This window comes from Centropristis striata, chromosome 8, assembly GCF_030273125.1.
Source record: "Centropristis striata isolate RG_2023a ecotype Rhode Island chromosome 8, C.striata_1.0, whole genome shotgun sequence".
In the NCBI taxonomy this organism is placed as follows: domain Eukaryota; kingdom Metazoa; phylum Chordata; class Actinopteri; order Perciformes; family Serranidae; genus Centropristis; species Centropristis striata.
The window spans coordinates 40,695,923-40,715,848 of NC_081524.1; the positions used below are offsets into that span (position 1 = coordinate 40,695,923).

The 19,926-nt window shown below is 39.9% G+C and overlaps 1 protein-coding gene across 1 annotated transcript; it reads right to left on the reverse strand.

The window, feature by feature from the left end:
• Positions 1 to 261: 261 nt before the first annotated feature.
• tax1bp1b (Tax1 (human T-cell leukemia virus type I) binding protein 1b) lies at positions 262 to 18,710 on the reverse strand. Its single transcript, XM_059338949.1, has 18 exons — positions 18,588 to 18,710; positions 15,961 to 16,154; positions 9,611 to 9,713; positions 8,421 to 8,611; positions 8,020 to 8,178; positions 6,948 to 7,096; positions 6,726 to 6,816; positions 5,928 to 6,113; positions 5,516 to 5,767; positions 4,739 to 4,909; positions 4,228 to 4,300; positions 4,016 to 4,134; positions 3,766 to 3,891; positions 3,093 to 3,179; positions 2,376 to 2,571; positions 2,132 to 2,286; positions 1,860 to 1,945; positions 262 to 1,267 (listed from the first exon to the last, which is right to left on the reverse strand). The coding sequence occupies exons 2-18, from the start codon at positions 16,135 to 16,137 to the stop codon at positions 1,069 to 1,071; spliced, it is 2,520 nt and encodes an 839-aa protein (XP_059194932.1). The 5' UTR covers positions 16,138 to 16,154; positions 18,588 to 18,710; the 3' UTR covers positions 262 to 1,068.
• Between the last annotated feature and the right edge of the window lie 1,216 nt (positions 18,711 to 19,926).

Consider the following 19,926-nt stretch of genomic DNA (forward strand, 5'->3'; position numbering starts at 1 on the left):
TGGAGGGAAACTTTGATATAGTGTACAGTGAATGTATTGTTATGTGTCAAGTGCATTAAATTATATTTTCATATGTTTCTGGAGTTAAAAACAACCAACAATAGTATAATGTGTATGAAAAAGGCAACACCAGAGAAACTCATGGTGATGTACTGTATTTCTTCAAAAAAAAGCTGCTTCATGTAAACTTTTGTTACATTTAGAATAAAATTCCTCTGATGTTCATTAAAGGCTCCTGTTATTGACTGCACGCTGACATGATTCAGATTCAAACAGACTTTATTAGTTTGTATTAGATACATGAAACGCACTTAACAAATGAAACATTTGGATGAATGAAATAACTTATTACTGTAAAAGAGAAGAACAAAAGAAGGAAATTTAACATAAGCTCAGCATGCACTGATTAGCTGATAATATGATGTTTCTTAAGGATTCAGACACAAAAATCCAATTAAATATCTATAAAACCAAAACAAAGGAAACCTAACATAAAACAAATCTATATCATACACAAAGTATCAAGGCTTCCACGATATCATTGGCTTTAATTATTCTAAAATAGATGATCTGATGATATACTGTATTATCATGGTGTTCTCCCTGACTGCATATAGTGCACCAAGGCTGCTCCTATAAAGAATGAATGACTTGTACAGTGATGTTTGGGGAACCATTTGGTTGGATGTTTTAAATGTAAGTTTGGTAAACACTTATCTCTTTCCCTGATTCGTTACATCCTGTAGTCTGACACATCTGAGTCAATTAAAGTCAGTAAATATACGTACAACAGTCTTATCCCGCTAAATTATTCCTCAAATCCAAATCAAGGGAAGTCTCACCTATAAAACGTAGCTTCAGTAGCCCTGCCTTACACACTGAATCAGAATGTCTTTTAAAATGTCACATCACTTCAAAGTTTGTCTCTAAGTTGAAGTAACAAAGCGAAAGTCAGTAAAGTCCTAAAGAGAGATCTTCACACATTACATGCAGAAAAGAGTGCAGAGTGATTTATTTCAGTGGCGACAGGAAGTAGGCAGACTGGATGTGCTGATTTTCTGGTTTTTTTCAGTCGAAGTTGAGCGGGTGGCCGTCGAAGTGAGTCAGCACGTGATTCTCAAACACCTTCTGGTCGCAGTCCAGCGGGAACTGCTCGCTGCACATGGGGCAGATCTTCCAGTGGCTCTCCACGTGCTCCTCAAACTTACTCTGGTCGTAGTTGGGAGGGAAGATCACCTCACACAGGGGACACCGCTTCATGTCCATGCTGAGGAGGAGGAGGAGAAGAAGAAGAAGAAGAAGAAGAAGAAGAAGAAGAAGAAGAAGAAGAAGAAGAAGAAGAAGAAGAAGAAGAAGAAGAAGAAGAAGAAGAAGGAGAAGAAGAAGAAGAAGAAGAAGAAGAAGAGGGAAGAAGAAGAAGAACAACAACAACAACAAGAAAAAGAAGAAGAAGTAGAAGAAGAAGAAGAAAGAGAAAGCTTAATAAGCAGTCAGGTGATGCTGTGGGCGTAGCAGCTAGGCTAATAAAGGAGCTAGGCTAATAAAGGAGCTAGGCTAATAGAGAGCATGTGTCTGATGCGAGGTGGGTGGTCTGCTGCTGGACTGAAACCAACAACAGGAGGCTCTCTGCAGCAGAACAAACACTTTCACATGTTACAATAACAGGTTCAGATATGAAGGCTGCAGCAGACTGGATGGTGTTTCTGACTGTTGGTGTGTGTGAGGGTGTGTGTTGGTGTGTTGGTGTGTGTGTTGGTGTGTGTGTTGGTGTGAGGGTGTGTGTGTGTTGGCGTGTTGTGTGTGTGTGTGTGTTGGTGTGTGTGTTGGTGTGTTGGTGTGTGTGTGTGTGTGTGTGTTACCTGGGATCAAAGCAGAACGCCGTCTGTCCGTCAGTCACAAACGGGCTGTGAGTCTCAGTGGCTGCAGGCGGTTCGTTGGTGTTACCCTGAGGAGACATGATGGGAACATTTATGAATATTTAAAGGTTCAGTTGGTCTCAGGGTGAATACAGGTATCTTTAGACAGACAGTATCTTTAAACATAATGTCCCTTAATGTTAAAACAGGTAAAGAGAAGTGAAGGACCAGTATCTAGCAGCATGAGGAAGAGAACAGAGCGACAGACTTCTTACATTGTTGTTGTTCTGCTTCTCCTCCGACTCCTCGTTGCCTTCCGGCCGGCTGCGCGTGGGTTGGATACACACCACGTTGCTGTCCCAGGAGGGGGGGCCCACGGGGGGCAGCCTCAGCAGCTGCTCATCAGAGAACTCTTCATCTTCATCATCATCTGCAGAGACAGAATTCACATAGACATTAATACTGTCACCACCAGTCAGTTGTTTCTGCAGAGTGTTGCTATGTGAGAAAGAAAGCAACCTTTAGAGTCTGAGATGGTGTACGGGTTCCCATAATGCAGCTTGCTGGGACTCTGGGAGACCAGCAAGGGGGTGGGGGCGTCCTGGGCGTAGGGGACGGGGTACTGCAGGAATAAAGGCACACTGGTCTGGACGCTCTCCAGACTGGTTTTCTCACTGGAACCCTGCTCTCCCTTCCTGCCGCTCTTCTGGAGCTCCTGCTCAACAAACAGCAGAATTACAACAACAACAACAACAAAGCTGAATGTCAAAACTAGAATGTTTTCTGAGAACTATCTAGCTTCAGCTCTCTGTAAGTGTGTCAGACCAGTAATACATCACTGCTTATGAGTCTCTCTCCCTCACACAAACAGTTTAATTAGTGCCTTCATTAAAACAGAAACTCTTCTCATTTTCAAAGAGATTGGGACTCTGAGTTTTATTGATGTTAGTTGCAGACGCCAATTTAATTTACAGTCTAAACCTCAAATTGGGTCATTCTGCTCCTCTTAGCTGTAACTGCATTACCTCCCAGCAGTATTTTAGGTCAGCGAGGACCTCGCTGTGGTCCAAAGTAATGGAATGGAAAATAAGAACTCATTTACTTTGCTTCTGCAATTAGAGGCATATTAAAGACAGACCAGATTGAGAGAGGGAAAATGGCAAGGGAATGGCACTTTTCAAGGAATTTTTAGAGTGGAAGAAGTCTATAAAAGAGAAAATGAAAGCTGTCACTAACCCCCTCCACTTTTTCCTTCTCCTTCACAACAAGTGCTAGTGTGTCCTTCAGCTCCTTCACCTCGCGGCCCTTCTCAGCCACCTGGCTCTGAGGGAAACACACAAACAGGAGGATCAGAAGACATTTACACTTAATCCTTTCAAGTCTGATTGAAAGCTGCATCACTGAAACACTCTCAGCCCTCAGTGACACTAATTGATCCCAGACATAAAAGGTTTCCCTCTGCAGGACGGATTAATGCTCAATACGGCTCAAAGCAGAACTACCTGTTGAATTCCTCTGAGACACTAAACAAATATAGAGAAGAGAAGAGAAGAGAAGAGAAGAGAAGAGAAGAGAAGAGAAGAGAAGAGAAGAGAAGAGAAGAGAAGAGAAGAGAAGAGAAGAGTCCTGGGAGCCGAGCCGAGACATAAACAGCCATAAACCTCCGTCTCACAGATAGGCTGCTCATAAACAACAGTCAGAGTGGCTCTGTTCAAAGACAGATAGCATCAAAGCCTCTCTGAGCTCCACCAGCTCCACCAGCTCCACCAGCTCCTCCAGCTCCACCAGCTCCACCAGCTCCTCCAGCTCCACCAGCTCCACCAGCTCCTCCAGCTCCACCAGCGCTGAAACGCTCCGAGTGTCCAGAGACGGAGGTGATCTGATCACTGTCCTGAGAGTCTGAACTGACCTTGTAACGATCTTCTTCTGCTGCCAGCTGCAGTTTCATGTTCTCATTCATCTTCAGCTGTTCCTTAAACTTCACCTCCATCTTGGCCAGCTCATCAGCAAACATGCAGCTCCGCTCCTTCTCCTCCTGAGGACAGTCAGACATTAACCAGCGTATTCTATCTAGCAGTGGCCATGCTGTAGAGAATAGCTCTGAGTCTTTGAACATTTACTTTAGGGACCAATAACAGAATGTAAATGATGTTTCTCACCACCAGCATCTGTTTGCATTTCCTGTACTTGTCGTTCCTGTCCGAAGCTTCTCTGCTGATTCCTTTCAGCTTCTCCTGGATGATGGCTTCCAGCATGGGATCAGCAGAGCCTGGACTCCCTGTGAAGACAATGAGGGCGAAGCGTTACTGCAGGTTTAACTGCAATTATTCATTCCATGACTTAGACTTTGGCTCAGTGAGAGCTAGCGTACCTGGCACTGACGTGTCTGGACTCACTGATGGAGGGATCGTTGAGGCCTCTGGTGCTGAGCTCCTCTTTAGATCCTAGACAGGAACACATAATGGAGGGAAATTAGCTAAATGCTACTGAAATAAACAGTAGATTGGCTCAGACGTGAGCTGGATACACACAGGACCAGCAGACAAAATAATGAAGACAGTACGTAGAGGATTTGTTCTGTTTTTAACATGTGCACATTTTATTTTCTCTATTGTTGTAAAATGAATCTGCAATATTTTATTATTATTAATGTGTCATACGAGCACTGAAATAAGTAAAGAAATGAGCAACAGACTGAGGAGTGTTCAAAGACTCTTCTCCCTGTATTAGTATTATTATTAGTATTAGTATTAGTATTAGTATTAGGTATTTAGTGGGATGTGACAGACAGGTGTCGTATTAAAGAAATGTAATTCTTTATATATTATATTTATCTATTTTTATATAATATTCTTTCATGCATACAGTAGTCAGCAGCCTACCCCCTGCTGGTCGGAGAACCTCAGCACGTGTTTCTGCAGCCGCTGACATTCTTTGTATTTCTCCTTGTAGTGTTCTGCAGCCATGTGCAGCCGCAGCTTCAGGTCCTCCACCTCTCGCTGCAGATCTGCTACAACAGCCGGATCTGCTGCAGCTTCTTCTGCTGCTTTGGCCTGAAGATGATAAAAACATTACAGCAGAACACGTCAGACACACTGACAACACAATGTCATGTTATGTTTAGCACTAAAAAGTACTGCATCTGAGTAGAAAAGGTTGGGAAGGCTGTAGCAGAGCAGATTATAGTAAACAAGTAAACAATGCCCAAAGCTTCAACAAAACTAGTTAAAAAGTCCACTGGGGGAATGGAACCATAGACAATAAGCCTTTTAATAATAACAATACTATTATGATTTATACTCCATACAACTGTTCTGTGGTGAATTACCAACAAACATCACTATTATCAAAGTTATGAAAATGTATTTATTTTTTAATATACATTTTAGAATAGAACATAAACATATAATTTAATTTCCTCATTGCTACTTTAGTATAAATAATAGTAGAAATCCCCCTCCAACCTGTCTGCCACTATATGAAACTAATGTCTTATAATAAATATAATAAATGTAATGTTCCATATAAAGCTAGTTTAATGTAATAAATGTAATGTAACATATAAAGCTAGTTTAATGTAATAAATGTAATGTAACATATAAAGCTAGTTTAATGTAATAAATGTAATGTTCCATATAAAGCTAGTTAACCATCCTCACAGCTTCCTGCTCCGCCTGAGCGTTCATCTGCTCCACCAGCCGCTCCAGCAGGAGGCACTGGGCCTGCGCCTCCTCCTTGGCCTGGCGCAGGCCGTCGGCCTCCAGCTTCTTGTGGTAGAGTTCGGACATGGTGCGGTCCCGGGTGCTGGAGGCGTCTCGGAGCTCAGCAGCTAACAGGGAGGCCTGCTGCTGTTTGGCCTGGAGCTGCTCCTCCTTCTGCCTCAGCTGCTCCTTCAGGGCCTTCATGTCTCCCTGCAGAAACAAACTCCTTCAGTCAAGGATTTTCATTTCCGGAATCACTGTAAAAGTGTTTTTTTCTCCTAGTAATGTTATGACTAATCAAAGTTATTATTTTTTAATGACTTCTTATGTCATGATTATTATGATGATGACATAATGAGATGGTTTGTACCAAGGAGGGGACTTTGGCCAGGATCTCCCTGTACTGCTTCTCCTTCTCGGTGAGGCAGGCCTGCAGGCGGCCCACCTCCTCCTTGAACTGGGCGATGGTGTTCTCCTTGTTCACGTCCACAGACTTCAGCATCTGCAGCTCTGCACTCAGCTTAGTGTTCTCCAGCTCCCGGTTCTTCAGGTGAATCTGGTTACAGAAGAAGTTATAAAACACATCAAGTTATAAAACATCAAGTTCTTGGCGTTTGCCTCATTTATGCAGCACGATCATGTACCAAAGAGCATATGACTTTTAAAATAAATGTTGCATGACCTCAATTACAAAACAGAGATTGAGATAGGCTCATAAAGTTTTTTCCTTGTGCAACAGCCCCAGTGTGATGCTGAAGTTATATTAGGTATGGCTTTTTGGCTCCATTTCCGTGGCGACACTACAGTTTGTGGCGCTCCCAGTTCCTGCAGCGCCGACCACAACAAAGCTCAGAAACACCAGACAGAAGAAGGCTCGCCCTGTTTAGAGCCTTCAGAAGAATCTCAGCAGTAAAAGTGAGAAACGGAAAAGGGAAAAGTCGATGAACTGGACCTCCAAGTCTAGTCGCATAACAAAAAATAAGCAAATATATAATAAAGCAAAAATATACAAGCTAATATACTAAAAATATGGTTAATTGTACAGATTGTATAACCAATCCCATTCACATAATTATCATGTGGCATTAAAGTACCTTGCTGCCTGAACCACCTGAACCTTTATTTAAATTAATGAATTAATAACATTAATCCACTATGAGTCCATTACCTTGTAGAGCTCCTTCTCATCCTTCTCATTCTTCAGATGAGACTCCAGCGCTTCTTTCTCTGCTGTGAGTTTCTTCACTCGATCCTTCAGACTAAAGAACACATTTTAAAAATGTTAGTCACAAATTGTATCACAGCATCTGAATTCAGTGTTTAAATAATTTAGTAATAAAGATTATTGGTCCATGGTTTTTACACAGCACTGACAGGTAAGTGGCCTCACCTGTCCAGCTCGGTTTCCTTCTGCAGGCCCTTCTGGGTGACTCCGATCAGATCCTCCTCCAGCTGGAGGACTCTGGCTGTGGCCTCCTCCAGCCTCCGCTTCACCTCCTCTTTCTCCTCCTGCAGGGCCTGGGAAGAGCTCTGGACCTCCTGGGAGACATTCAATTAAATGTTGGAAATAAGTGGAATCCAGAAACAACAAAACAAGTAAGAAAGAAGAATTCTTCAGTTTGGTAATGTGCATAAATTATTGATTGCATTATCGATTCTTAATCATAAAATAAATAATTCACAACATAGACAACATAAATCTAGATTGGTTCAAATCTGACACCAAAAAAATAATAAAAAATAATACCATCTTTCTGTTATATTACTTTCCATCTGACTTTGACTGAATGCTCGCCGAGAAAAAGCATAAAAAGTTTATTGTCTCTGACAGTCTGAGTCAAAGAGCATAATGACTCGAAGCAGTTTTCAAACTTGAAAGATGACTTTAAAAAAGCAAAAGGAAATTATTATTATTTTTTTTACAGTTTGTTTATAGGAAGAATTTTGGGATCTTTATATTCACACCATATAAAAAATCATATAAAAGTATAGTCATAAAATTAACAGCCACAAAATCTGTAATCACGTTTTCATCTGAAAGTCGTTTTAAAAGCAGCAGATTTATGGCAGAGGACAGCATTATGAATTATTACTGACACTGCTTTTAAGACTTAATGTTACGCTATAAAATACTGAATTACAACTTTGATAATATGGACATTCATATCCGTCAGAGAGTGATTTATACTTTTAGTGGATCACGAGTCAGCTCTGCATGTTTCCAGTCTTTCACTAGGGGGCGCTAGAGACTGTTGGGACTAATGTAGAACTGGAATAACTACATGAACTAGGAAAGAATATCAATCAGATTATTGAGCCCATTTAGCAACATGTGCTGTTAAATCACCAACTGCATTAGAACAGAAAGGGAACAAGGCTTTCCACTGATAATCACTCTCTCTAACCCTAACCCTGCTGAACGCCTCTCTGGCTCCAGAACCGAGTCAGTGTTCAGGTCTTACTTGGCTCTCTCTCCTCAGCTGGGCGCAGGCCTCCTTCTCCTGCTCACACTCCTTCTGCAGACTCTCCTTGGTAGCTTCCAGCTGCTCCTTCTCCTGCTGCAGCAGCGTCATGTTCTTCACCAGCTCCTCCTTTTCTCTCAGAGCTTCTTCCATCTTTTGCTGCACAGAAACATAAATTGTTCAAGATGTTCGGATATCATTTTCGTAATAATTCACTTCACTAAAAAAGTGAAGCACCGTGTTGAAATAGTATATAAAACTGTACATGACGTCCTTGTCAAACTAATATGGAGTCAGAGATTAATGTAGCTCTGCTGGATGTGACAGCAGCCTGGTGATGTATTGAGGAGCAGAGCTCATATTATATATTATATATATATATATATATATATATATTCTACCTCCAGGAAGCCGGCCTTGGTGGTCACCACCAGGATGTCAGAGTTGCACTCATCTTCCACCGTCAGCAGCTCGTCCTCTGACGGGCTGTTGGCACGAAACTGGAACGGCGTGCTGGCGCCCCTGATCTCCCCTTTATGGGTCACATAACAGAACTGGTAGAACTCAGCGTCGTCGTTGGGAACATAATATCCTGGAGAGGAGACACACAGAGCCAGAAACACTCAGGAGAGAAGCAAATATTATAGATTATTATATATTATATATGTGGAGATATTCCTCCACAACCCTAAAACACTCAGTAGTCAGAACAGAGTCAGAACAGAGTCAGGCTTCATACGGAGGAAAATTCAAGAACTTTTCAATTACTTTCAAGATGACTCTCAAATCCTTTTTTATCTTCACATCTAAATTGTTAATACAAGTGCAACTGCAAAAAATAAAGTTGGCAGATTTAATTTATTTCCACAGCAATAAATGTGAGTTAATTTAACCAGCTGCTCTTATTGACTTTGACTGTATGTTGTGATCCTAATGATTTATTGCTGATTTAAGGGATCAACAGAGGACATATCTGTTCAAACACCGAAAAGGATCAGATGATCAAAATGATCAGACTACTCTGGTTAATACCCACATTAACAGTTTAGTGCACATGGCAACAGATTCAGTTCTTTACTTTCTCATTTAGGGTCATTTCATTTTAAATATTACAGGAGTTTGGGTTTAATAATTGATTTAGTAAATGAAATGCAAGATTATGTTGGAACATTTTCAAATTCAAGCATCTTCCAAAAACCTGAGGTCATTAGGGTTAAAATGAAGCATTTTCCAAACTTCAAAGACTTTGTATGAACCCTGCAAAGTGCAGTTATAATACAATATATTATAGTTATAATACGTGTGTAACTGTTGTAGTTTATTGCTTCAGTTATGTTGAACATTCACTATGTTGTGCATCTGTGAAGTTGTTTGAATCTAAAAAGCAAATAAGACATTTTATTCTCTCCACTGACCATTACTTTATAAAAAGTAGTATAAAAATAAGAAAACACAAACAGAAATGTCTAGCAGCAGGACAGAGATGTGTCTCATTTAGCTCTACCACTGAGTCAGAATTAAAGTCTTAACAATCCTCTGATATGCGGTTATTAAAGGTGTCAAAGTTATATAAAGCTGTGTATGATCTTACCCTGAAAGACCACCGTTCGGTGGACTGCGGTGCCTTCCACATAGTTCTCAGGGAGAGGCGACCACAAGAATGTGTAATAGTCCCTCGCTGTGCTCCAGCCGACCTGTGAGACATTGTGGGGAATCCATTCAACCAGACGCTCTCACCACATCAGGGTGAGATAATAACAATGGAGGATTAACAAGGAGACTTCCTAGAATCCACACAGTGCCACTTCCAAAATATCTCAAACTGCTTTATTACAGTAATCATGAGGTTTTCAATCCATGTTTGGATGATAGTGGAAGACCAGGCCCACTGTGAGGAAAGTGATCATTTCTGTAAAAAACTGAAATAGGTCTGGATGACTTCAAAACAAAATATAACTGCAGATATTTTGGTTTATATTACAATATGATTTACAATATTGGAGGGAATGATCATTTTTGCATCATCATTATTTTTTCTGTCTGTAGAATGGGATGGGAGATGGGACATCTCTGGAGCACCACAATATTTCAATATATTATATTAATATCAATATATTTCAATTTCAAGCACATATTTTGCTTTTAACAAATACTGCGCCTGCTATCATTTGGATACTGCCCCAGTCCTTATTGTGAAATTTATATAAAATCCTGATGAGTTATTCAGCTGAAACTCCTCACCGTGTTCATAAGGCCTCGTCATGAACACAGACTGTTTATAAAGGTCATGAACAAGCCCAACAAGCTACAACTCACTTCAACAGGAAGAGGAAAATAGGCGAAAATTTTATACATAGGTGACATGAAAATGAAAACCAAAATGTAATTATACGTATTTTATGTGTTGTTAACTGAAGGCTGATGAGGGGAGAGAACAGAAAATACATCCATAACTTCAGCCCCGAGCCATAAAACTGTCAGAAGAAATCAGAGTCACATGGAGCTGGCTGCCCAGTCAGACCAGTATTATACTGGTCTCTACTACACTGGCCACTATTACGCTGGTCTCTATTACACTGGTCTCTATTACACTGGTCTCTGTTACACTGGTCTCTGTTACACTGGTCTCTATTACACTGGTCTCTACTACACTGGTCTCTATTACACTGGTCTCTATTACACTGGTCTCTGTTACACTGGTCTCTATTACACTGGCCTCTATTACACTGGTCTCTATTACACTGGTCTCTGTTACACTGGTCTCTATTACACTGGTCTCTACTACACTGGTCTCTATTACACTGGTCTCTATTACACTGGCCTCTATTACACTGGTCTCTATTACACTGGTCTCTACTACACTGGTCTCTATTACACTGGTCTCTGTTACACTGGTCTCTACTACACTGGTCTCTACTACACTGGTCTCTATTACGCTGGTCTCTGTTACGCTGGTCTCTATTACACTGGTCTCTATTACACTGGTCTCTATTACACTGGTCTCTATTACACTGGTCTCTATTACACTGGTCTCTATTACACTGGTCTCTACTACACTGGTCTCTACTACACTGGTCTCTATTACACTGGTCTCTACTACACTGGTCTCTATTACACTGGTCTCTACTACACTGGTCTCTACTACACTGGTCTCTATTACACTGGTCTCTATTACACTGGTCTCTATTACACTGGTCTCTACTACACTGGTCTCTATTACACTGGTCTCTACTACACTGGTCTCTATTACACTGGTCTCTATTACACTGGTCTCTACTACACTGGTCTCTATTACACTGGTCTCTACTACACTGGTCTCTACTACACTGGTCTCTATTACACTGGTCTCTATTACACTGGTCTCTATTACACTGGTCTCTACTACACTGGTCTCTATTACACTGGTCTCTACTACACTGGTCTCTATTACACTGGTCTCTACTACACTGGTCTCTACTACACTGGTCTCTGTTACACTGGTCTCTATTACACTGGTCTCTACTACACTGGTCTCTATTACACTGGTCTCTATTATACTGGTCTCTATTACACTGGTCTCTACTACACTGGCCTCTATTACACTGGTCTCTATTACACTGGTCTCTGTTACACTGGTCTCTATTACACTGGTCTCTATTACACTGGTCTCTATTACACTGGTCTCTATTACACTGGTCTCTATTACACTGGTCTCTATTACACTGGTCTCTACTACACTGGCCTCTATTACACTGGTCTCTATTACACTGGTCTCTATTACACTGGTCTCTATTACACTGGTCTCTATTACACTGGTCTCTATTACACTGGTCTCTACTACACTGGTCTCTACTACACTGGTCTCTACTACACTGGTCTCTATTACACTGGTCTCTGTTACACTGGTCTCTGTTACACTGGTCTCTACTACACTGGTCTCTATTACACTGGTCTCTGTTACACTGGTCTCTATTACACTGGTCTCTACTACACTGGTCTCTACTACACTGGTCTCTATTACACTGGTCTCTATTACACTGGTCTCTACTACACTGGTCTCTATTACACTGGTCTCTATTACACTGGTCTCTGTTACACTGGTCTCTGTTACACTGGCCTCTACTACACTGGCCTCTATTACACTGGTCTCTACTACACTGGTCTCTACTACACTGGTCTCTACTACACTGGTCTCTACTACACTGGTCTCTACTACACTGGTCTCTATTACACTGGTCTCTACTACACTGGTCTCTACTACACTGGTCTCTGTTACACTGGTCTCTGTTACACTGGTCTCTGTTACACTGGTCTCTACTACACTGGTCTCTATTACACTGGTCTCTGTTACACTGGTCTCTATTACACTGGTCTCTACTACACTGGTCTCTATTACACTGGTCTCTATTATACTGGTCTCTATTACACTGGTCTCTACTACACTGGCCTCTATTACACTGGTCTCTATTACACTGGTCTCTATTACACTGGTCTCTATTACACTGGTCTCTATTACACTGGTCTCTGTTACACTGGTCTCTACTACACTGGTCTCTATTACACTGGTCTCTATTACACTGGTCTCTATTACACTGGTCTCTACTACACTGGTCTCTATTACACTGGTCTCTGTTACACTGGTCTCTGTTACACTGGTCTCTATTACACTGGTCTCTGTTACACTGGTCTCTGTTACACTGGTCTCTACTACACTGGTCTCTATTACACTGGTCTCTACTACACTGGTCTCTATTACACTGGTCTCTACTACACTGGTCTCTACTACACTGGTCTCTATTACACTGGTCTCTACTACACTGGTCTCTATTACACTGGTCTCTACTACACTGGTCTCTATTACACTGGTCTCTACTACACTGGTCTCTACTACACTGGTCTCTATTACACTGGTCTCTACTACACTGGTCTCTATTACACTGGTCTCTGTTACACTGGTCTCTGTTATACTGGTCTCTGCTACTCAACATGGATGAACTGGGTTTAAAGTTTTGCACTAATTCTATTTTAAATATTGATGCAGATAGATCAAACTTAACATACTGTTGCAGCGGATGTTGCTTTGATGTAAACAGGCTTTTTTCTCACTATCTGGGCAGTTTATTTCTCGCCTGTGTACAAACAGCCCACAGCTACAATACTGCCAGTGTTCATCAGAGATAGAAGGCCCTGCTGCTCCAAAACCCCCAATTGTTACGAGTGCAGCTCCAGCCTCCAGCAGTAAAGAACAGGAAGCAATTAAAACATGCAGCTAGTTAGAGAGTGTCATTACTGAAGGCTAGCCCTCACCAGTCCACTCATTAGAGCAGAGGAGGTGGTGGAGGCTGCAAACTGAGAGGAACTCTTTCACTTCCAGCAGACTGACCTGCAATGTGTATAAATATAAGAGAGGAGGCCGAGATGGCGTAGAGCCACCATAAAAACTGGACTGGTGACTTCAGAGTAAAACCTACAAATATACAAGCTGTTACTAACTGAGACCATAGAGGCTACCTTTAGTCTAAACATCCAGCAGCATTCCAGCAGAGTCATACTTCTGGAGGAAGCTGACAGAAGCCGGTGGCGATGTTGCTGCAGGAGGCAGCGTATTGTCTGAGTGCCAGTCAGCCTGTATAAATTCAGGAACACGTTGTTCATGAATCACACAGAGAGGTTGTGCTGTTAGACAGGTTAATTATAAAGCTGTGCTAGCTCTGTGCGAGGCCACTGTGACAACCTGTCCCAACAACATTCCTGCATGAAGCCAGAGCCGCTCGCATCACGCACCATGTAAATGTTCCAACATCAAAAGGGCCAAAAGCTGCTTTTGTCCGTGTGCAAACAAGAATCTGTCTCCAGTCTATTCATCATCAATAATATATTCACTTTATGTTTGACTTGCCAAGTACAAGTGTGTAATTTAAACATTTGTAAAATGTTTTGGGTTGACATGTAAAAGCATAAATCAAAAATGAGAGAATAATTCATTTTAAATTCAGCCATAATTCTTCAAACTTATAATTCTTTCAACCAAATGACTGACAGCTGTGCTGACAGGTTACATTTCAAACAACTCTCTGATGTTTTCAGTCTGATCCTGATACAGATAAGTGTTCTTTGGGTATCAGCCGATACTTTATACCAAACTAACTAGTGTTTCATTAATAAGCTGCATGTCTCACTGTGCACAAGTGACTGGTCTTCTTTAATGTGTAAGGCAACATATGGCTATATATATACAGTCTATGGGCTTGACTTAAAGATTGCTTTCCTTACTATGTAAAACAAAATGTAACAAATAAATACATAAACATACACTTGCTGAATTGCTATTTATTCTTAAAATAAATAATTCACATGCAACTTGGTAAAAGTCTAATAGGAATTACAAATCAAACAATTTGGTCAAACCTTAAACAAAAACTCAAATTCCTATACATAATGTATATAGAATATAAACATAGTTACATTATTACTAATACTTGATCCAGCTATTTTAGTCAGTATTAGCATGACATATAATATAATTAATCCAATTTTAGAAGTATAGGTGCATCCCTATGAACCATTGGACCTTTATAAACTAACAGCATCACTTAACCAGGCGTATCAGGAACATGCACTTCAGATAGAAAGGATATTAAATAGGATATTAAATAGGATATTAAATAGGTAAAATCCTTTCAAAGCACTCCAAACGATCTAAGACAGGATTTGCTTTGTTTGACCGGGAGCCAATAGCAACCAAGCGTTTGTTAAGGAGCTCACGCTGATGCACGGCGTCTCCAGGTTATCTCTGTGTACACAAACGCCAGAACTTGGCATCAAACGTCTCATCTGTCAGCACTGCCAGGAACATTTACACGATTTACGATCCCGCCCTCAGCCTTTTCCAGCTCAGCTCTGTGTTTTAGAGGCTCAAGAAATTAGTGATGTTGAGATCTATACTGCCAGTTGGTGCCTGGCTGGAGGCTAAACACAGTGTGATGTGGCATCCAGCTACAAAAGAGTGCTGAATCCAGGAATTAAACAGCCCCCAGACAATACCTGATCCACCTCCAGTAGCCCAACATGACCTCATTCCTCACTAAGGCTTGGCAGAAAGCTCTGTATACGTCCATTTCACAAACCACAAACATATTATGAATAGTGTGCACTAAGTATATTACACACTGCCACACAAAGAATAAATGTATGGCTTTCACCAATGTTACAAAGATATTAAAAATCTCTCCTCTTCAGCAAAATTATAACAATTTGTCTTGGCTGGTTTACAGTATGCTACAAGAATAAGTGGATGATACGAGTATATTTCTGACTCTTAAGATAAGAAGCACATTCTGGCAGAATGCAACACAGAAAGAGAGCTTTTAGTGTCATTTTCTGTTCTGGTGTGATTTAATCTCAGCTTCCTTCATTCTCATCTCTGGAAGATAAAAAGACTTGTTGGTGTAGAAGAGCCTGGAGCCATCCACCATTCACTACAGACCAGGCTAAAATAAATTACTGCCACTGTATTGGATTTAATGTGCTCCTATAACAAGATCCATGTGGGACACTGAAGTGTGTGTGTGTGTGTGTGTGTGTGTGTTGGGGGGGTCAGAATGCTCCATTTCCATGCACATAAAAAAAAAAAAAGGACTAATGGTTTTTCTCACGACTGAATTAAGCTTTTTCCTTTTTAATAAAGTCTAAGTATTATCATTCCTGCAAAATCAAAATCCTGAAGCACCGATGCAGGTGATCACTAACACACATCAACAGACTTTAAGTCATGCTTATAAAGCCACAATGTCCCTGCTCCATTGTACAAGTTGTCTTAGCTTCAAATAACTAATGTCCAATAATAATTACTACATAAGTAATACAAACTACAATGCTTCTGCTACAGTCCCTACTAATAGTTACAGCCCAACTAATATTGATGCATATGTTGTGTTTTCTTTACAGAAATGGAGAACATACCTTGAATATGCCGACCCAGTCCTTTGGATGTGGTTTGATGAACTGTGTCAGGGTATAGTGACACTCCAGAGCAGCGTGGGGCATGTAGCTCTTCCCCACATTCTGGAAGATGACGTGGGCAAAGTTTGACGTGTCCATGTCGTTGCTTAATAAAGTCCCGTCCAGGAACAGTTCCATAAATCACTCAACAGTGGCTACACAGGAAGAGACAAGCAATAAAATATATGATTAGAAACAAATATGATTAGAAACAATATTAACCACGGAGACATCAAGCAATATATCACTTTTCACAATGGATGAGGATAAATTAAGCCAGTCATTTGATGGGTCAGTAGTCTATTTGACAGCTGAAGCAAATTAGAGCATATCAACATTACTATTCACATACATTTTAAAGAGGAAAAATGTTTTGCCTTTACTGAGGCTAGCCATTTTTGACATTCAAAAAGAGCCAATATGTTCATTATTCAAGGATATGGAATGCTTTAATCAATACCAACATTTGCTATAATTAGCCACCGCGACCTACTGTAGTTACTCATTACAAACACAGAGATTGTCAACCAGCACATGGACATTTTTATGTTAAAATGTGAGTACGTCACTCAGTATGGGATCATTTTAAATATGTCCAGTAAGCAGATGTCTGCTAATCACAATATAAGATCATGGCTAATACCAAAATAGCAGTGTTAGCTTTGATCGGATTTATATTTGTTCAGGAAATAAGTAATAGACAGTTACACACCAACGTTTTTTTCATGCATGTGTGTGTGATGAAAGGTCCCTTGCTTAATCAGCAACAACAGATGACTTGTTTAAAGTTCATGTGATGTCTAGCTGAATTGAGATAATGTCTCATTTAAAGGACTGGAAACTACTGATATGATACACTTGTGCCATCACCCTGTATTAAATAGATTAGACTCTGAATGTTCAAACTGATAAGATGTAAAGTCTAAAAAATTCCCAGTTTGCTACCAGGATGATCTCATATGATCAGCATGATGGTAACTGGTCATTGGGAAACCCAGACAGTGTCCATGAGAGCCAGACTTACAGGACAAGTCCTTCCACTTCCAACAGATGAAGGACAAACAATGCAACAGGTTGATGGAAGTGCTGCTACAACAACTCAACTTTACCTTATCTGTAACAAGTCCTACCATAAATACACCTTCCAGTGGCTTTTAATTGGTCCAATCCATCTGATATATTAATAATAAAGGATTACTGAAACAGTAACGCTGATGATTCCAATAAGGATTTTATGATATGTGTCCTTAAGAGCTAGGTGATTTCACTCGCTGTTCCAAAGGAGAAAAGAGACCCAACCTCACTTGTGTTAATAATATCTCATTACCACTAATAAAGTAGAAATATCATATAACTATATTGGACTTTAAACTCAATTATTTATCTTTCACATCCATCTTACTTTCACTTTACTAGATTTTGAAAGTGATATTTACACTCTTTACATTTCCTAGACCACATCTGGAAATCAAAACATACATTTATTTTGTAAACAATAACTGACTTTGTTTTCACAAACTATGCTATTTTATTGAATCTTGTTCCTGGAGCCTGAATTTTTATGAATAATTGTCATATTTTGTGCTTAAAATAAATAACTTAATTTCAGTTAGGCACACTTTACACCCAAGACTCATTACTTGATGAATGACGAGTCATTGCTTGTCAAGATGTAATTTTACTTTTCGTTCCAAAAGTAGTATTGAGCTTCTATGTATTTTAATTTCCTTTTAGACCACTTTATTTTACCAGTTTCAACAGTAAATACACCATTTTTTCCAAATGAATATATGTCAGAAAGATGACACAAATGATCGCATTCTGTTTTATTTACGTTTAAGACATCGTGCCAACTTTTTGGAAATTGGGGTTCAACAAGTGACCTCTATTAAAACTTATATAACTAAAAACTCCGCATGATCAGTTTTATTAAAGGGATCTTTCATTCCGGCCTCAGCTGATTTCATTTTGTCCGACGTAATTGGGCCTTTAACAGCCAGAACAGCTCCTCGGATGATAATCAGATCTATTGTCACTGTCATCGATAGAAATCATCAACAATATAACGTTAAACACAAATCTGGCAGATATGGACGGTAAAAGCCGAAACATACAGCTGGAAACACCAGATCCGAGGCGAGGCCTGATACAGTGATCACAGATGGCTAAGCTAGCTAGCGGCTACCAAGCTAACGCTAGCTAGCAGCTACCAAGCTAACGCTAGCTAGCAGCTACCAAGCTAACGCTAGCTACATACTTTACTAGACCACAGAGATCACGAGTTTATCGCTAAGCAAGGAGATATTTATCCCTAAGACTATCAGGCAAATATAAACGTCAACAAGTTAAAGTCATCGCTTTAGGTTACAAACGTTATAACGCCCTGAAAGGAACTAGAGAGCGGTTATAACGCCCTCATAGGAACTAGAGAGCGCTGCTATCAGCTGGAGGACAAGGTTAGCATTAGCTAACGTAAACAGTTAGCACCGCTGTCTCGAGCTAGCGTCTCAAAAACACATGTCAGACGGAGTGATTATCAACAACAACTGTATTGTTAGTCAGATTTATATAATTCACAGTTAACATACCCAGTTGCCATGCTGAACCGCTGCTGAAACCCGAATGTATCATAAAAACAATTGTTGACGCAGTTCAGTGCTTTCCCGAGCCCTCTTCCTGGAATAATAACAACATTACGTCATTTCCGGAAAGGGGACCTGCTTGGGAATCCCACCCATAGATATCTATAAGAAAGGTGTTTATATATTATTATTAGTTATTATTAGTTTATTTAAAAGGGGACAGTGCAATTTCATAAAACACATGATTATACATGGTTAAAAAAGCAAGAGTTAGCCAGAAGGCTAGTTTTCATCTGTAGTCCCCTGGCCATGATGTAAAAAAGCAGAGAATTACGAAACAAAAAACAAACAAACAAAAAAACAAAAACAAAAAACAAACAAAAAAATAAATAAATAAAAATAAAAAATACGTACAATATACAAAATACATATACAAACACTTACGATACGATTAAGAAAAAATACAACATCACAACATAACATTTTATCATAACATCAAAACAACACAACAGGCTTATCTTTTGGTGTTGGCAGCTGGAGGTGTTGATATATATAGATATATATATCTATGATCCCACCCGTCTGAAATATTTTGACAATGTCACAACTTTAGACAGCGAAACACTGTTATAAACAATCAAGAGAAAATACTGTTTTCGGATGATACCAAGCGAAAAAAATTATAATAGTCATAGTCATAGTAGTATAATACATTTTAATTCATTACATTTTGAATCTTGATGCATTCACATACATTTCGTCACCCTGTTAAAATAATCGCCTAACTCATTTTTTCAAGTTTTGCAGGAAACACAAAAAACTTCACCAAAAGTGTAACATATGACATTTATTGATCATTTCACTCAAAAAGGATGTAACAAAGGATGGCTATTGGCATAGTAATAACACTGTGTGTAAATTATGTAACTTAAGAGAAATAAATGACTTAGGCAATTTTTTGAACATGCCTTTGTGACTTAAGCAAGATATGGTAACATTTTATTTTGAAGGTGTCTACATAAGAGTGACACAAGCCTGTCAGAAACATGACATGACAAGTATCATGAGCATTAATGTTACTTCAGAGTGTCATTAATGTTCATGACACATCCCATGTCATGTTTATGACACGCTCATGTCACTCTTATGTAGACACCTTAGAGTGAAGTGTTACCAATATTAGTGTCAACAATAAAACACTGATAAACTAAACTGAAAACTAAACATTCTCCCTCTAGCTCTTCTTTGCTGGGTTCTTATCTGATGCCTATGAATGTGGAAAATTATCAAAGAAGTGATGATGTTAAAGGGTAAAATCATGATCTGATCAACTGAGGATGGAGGA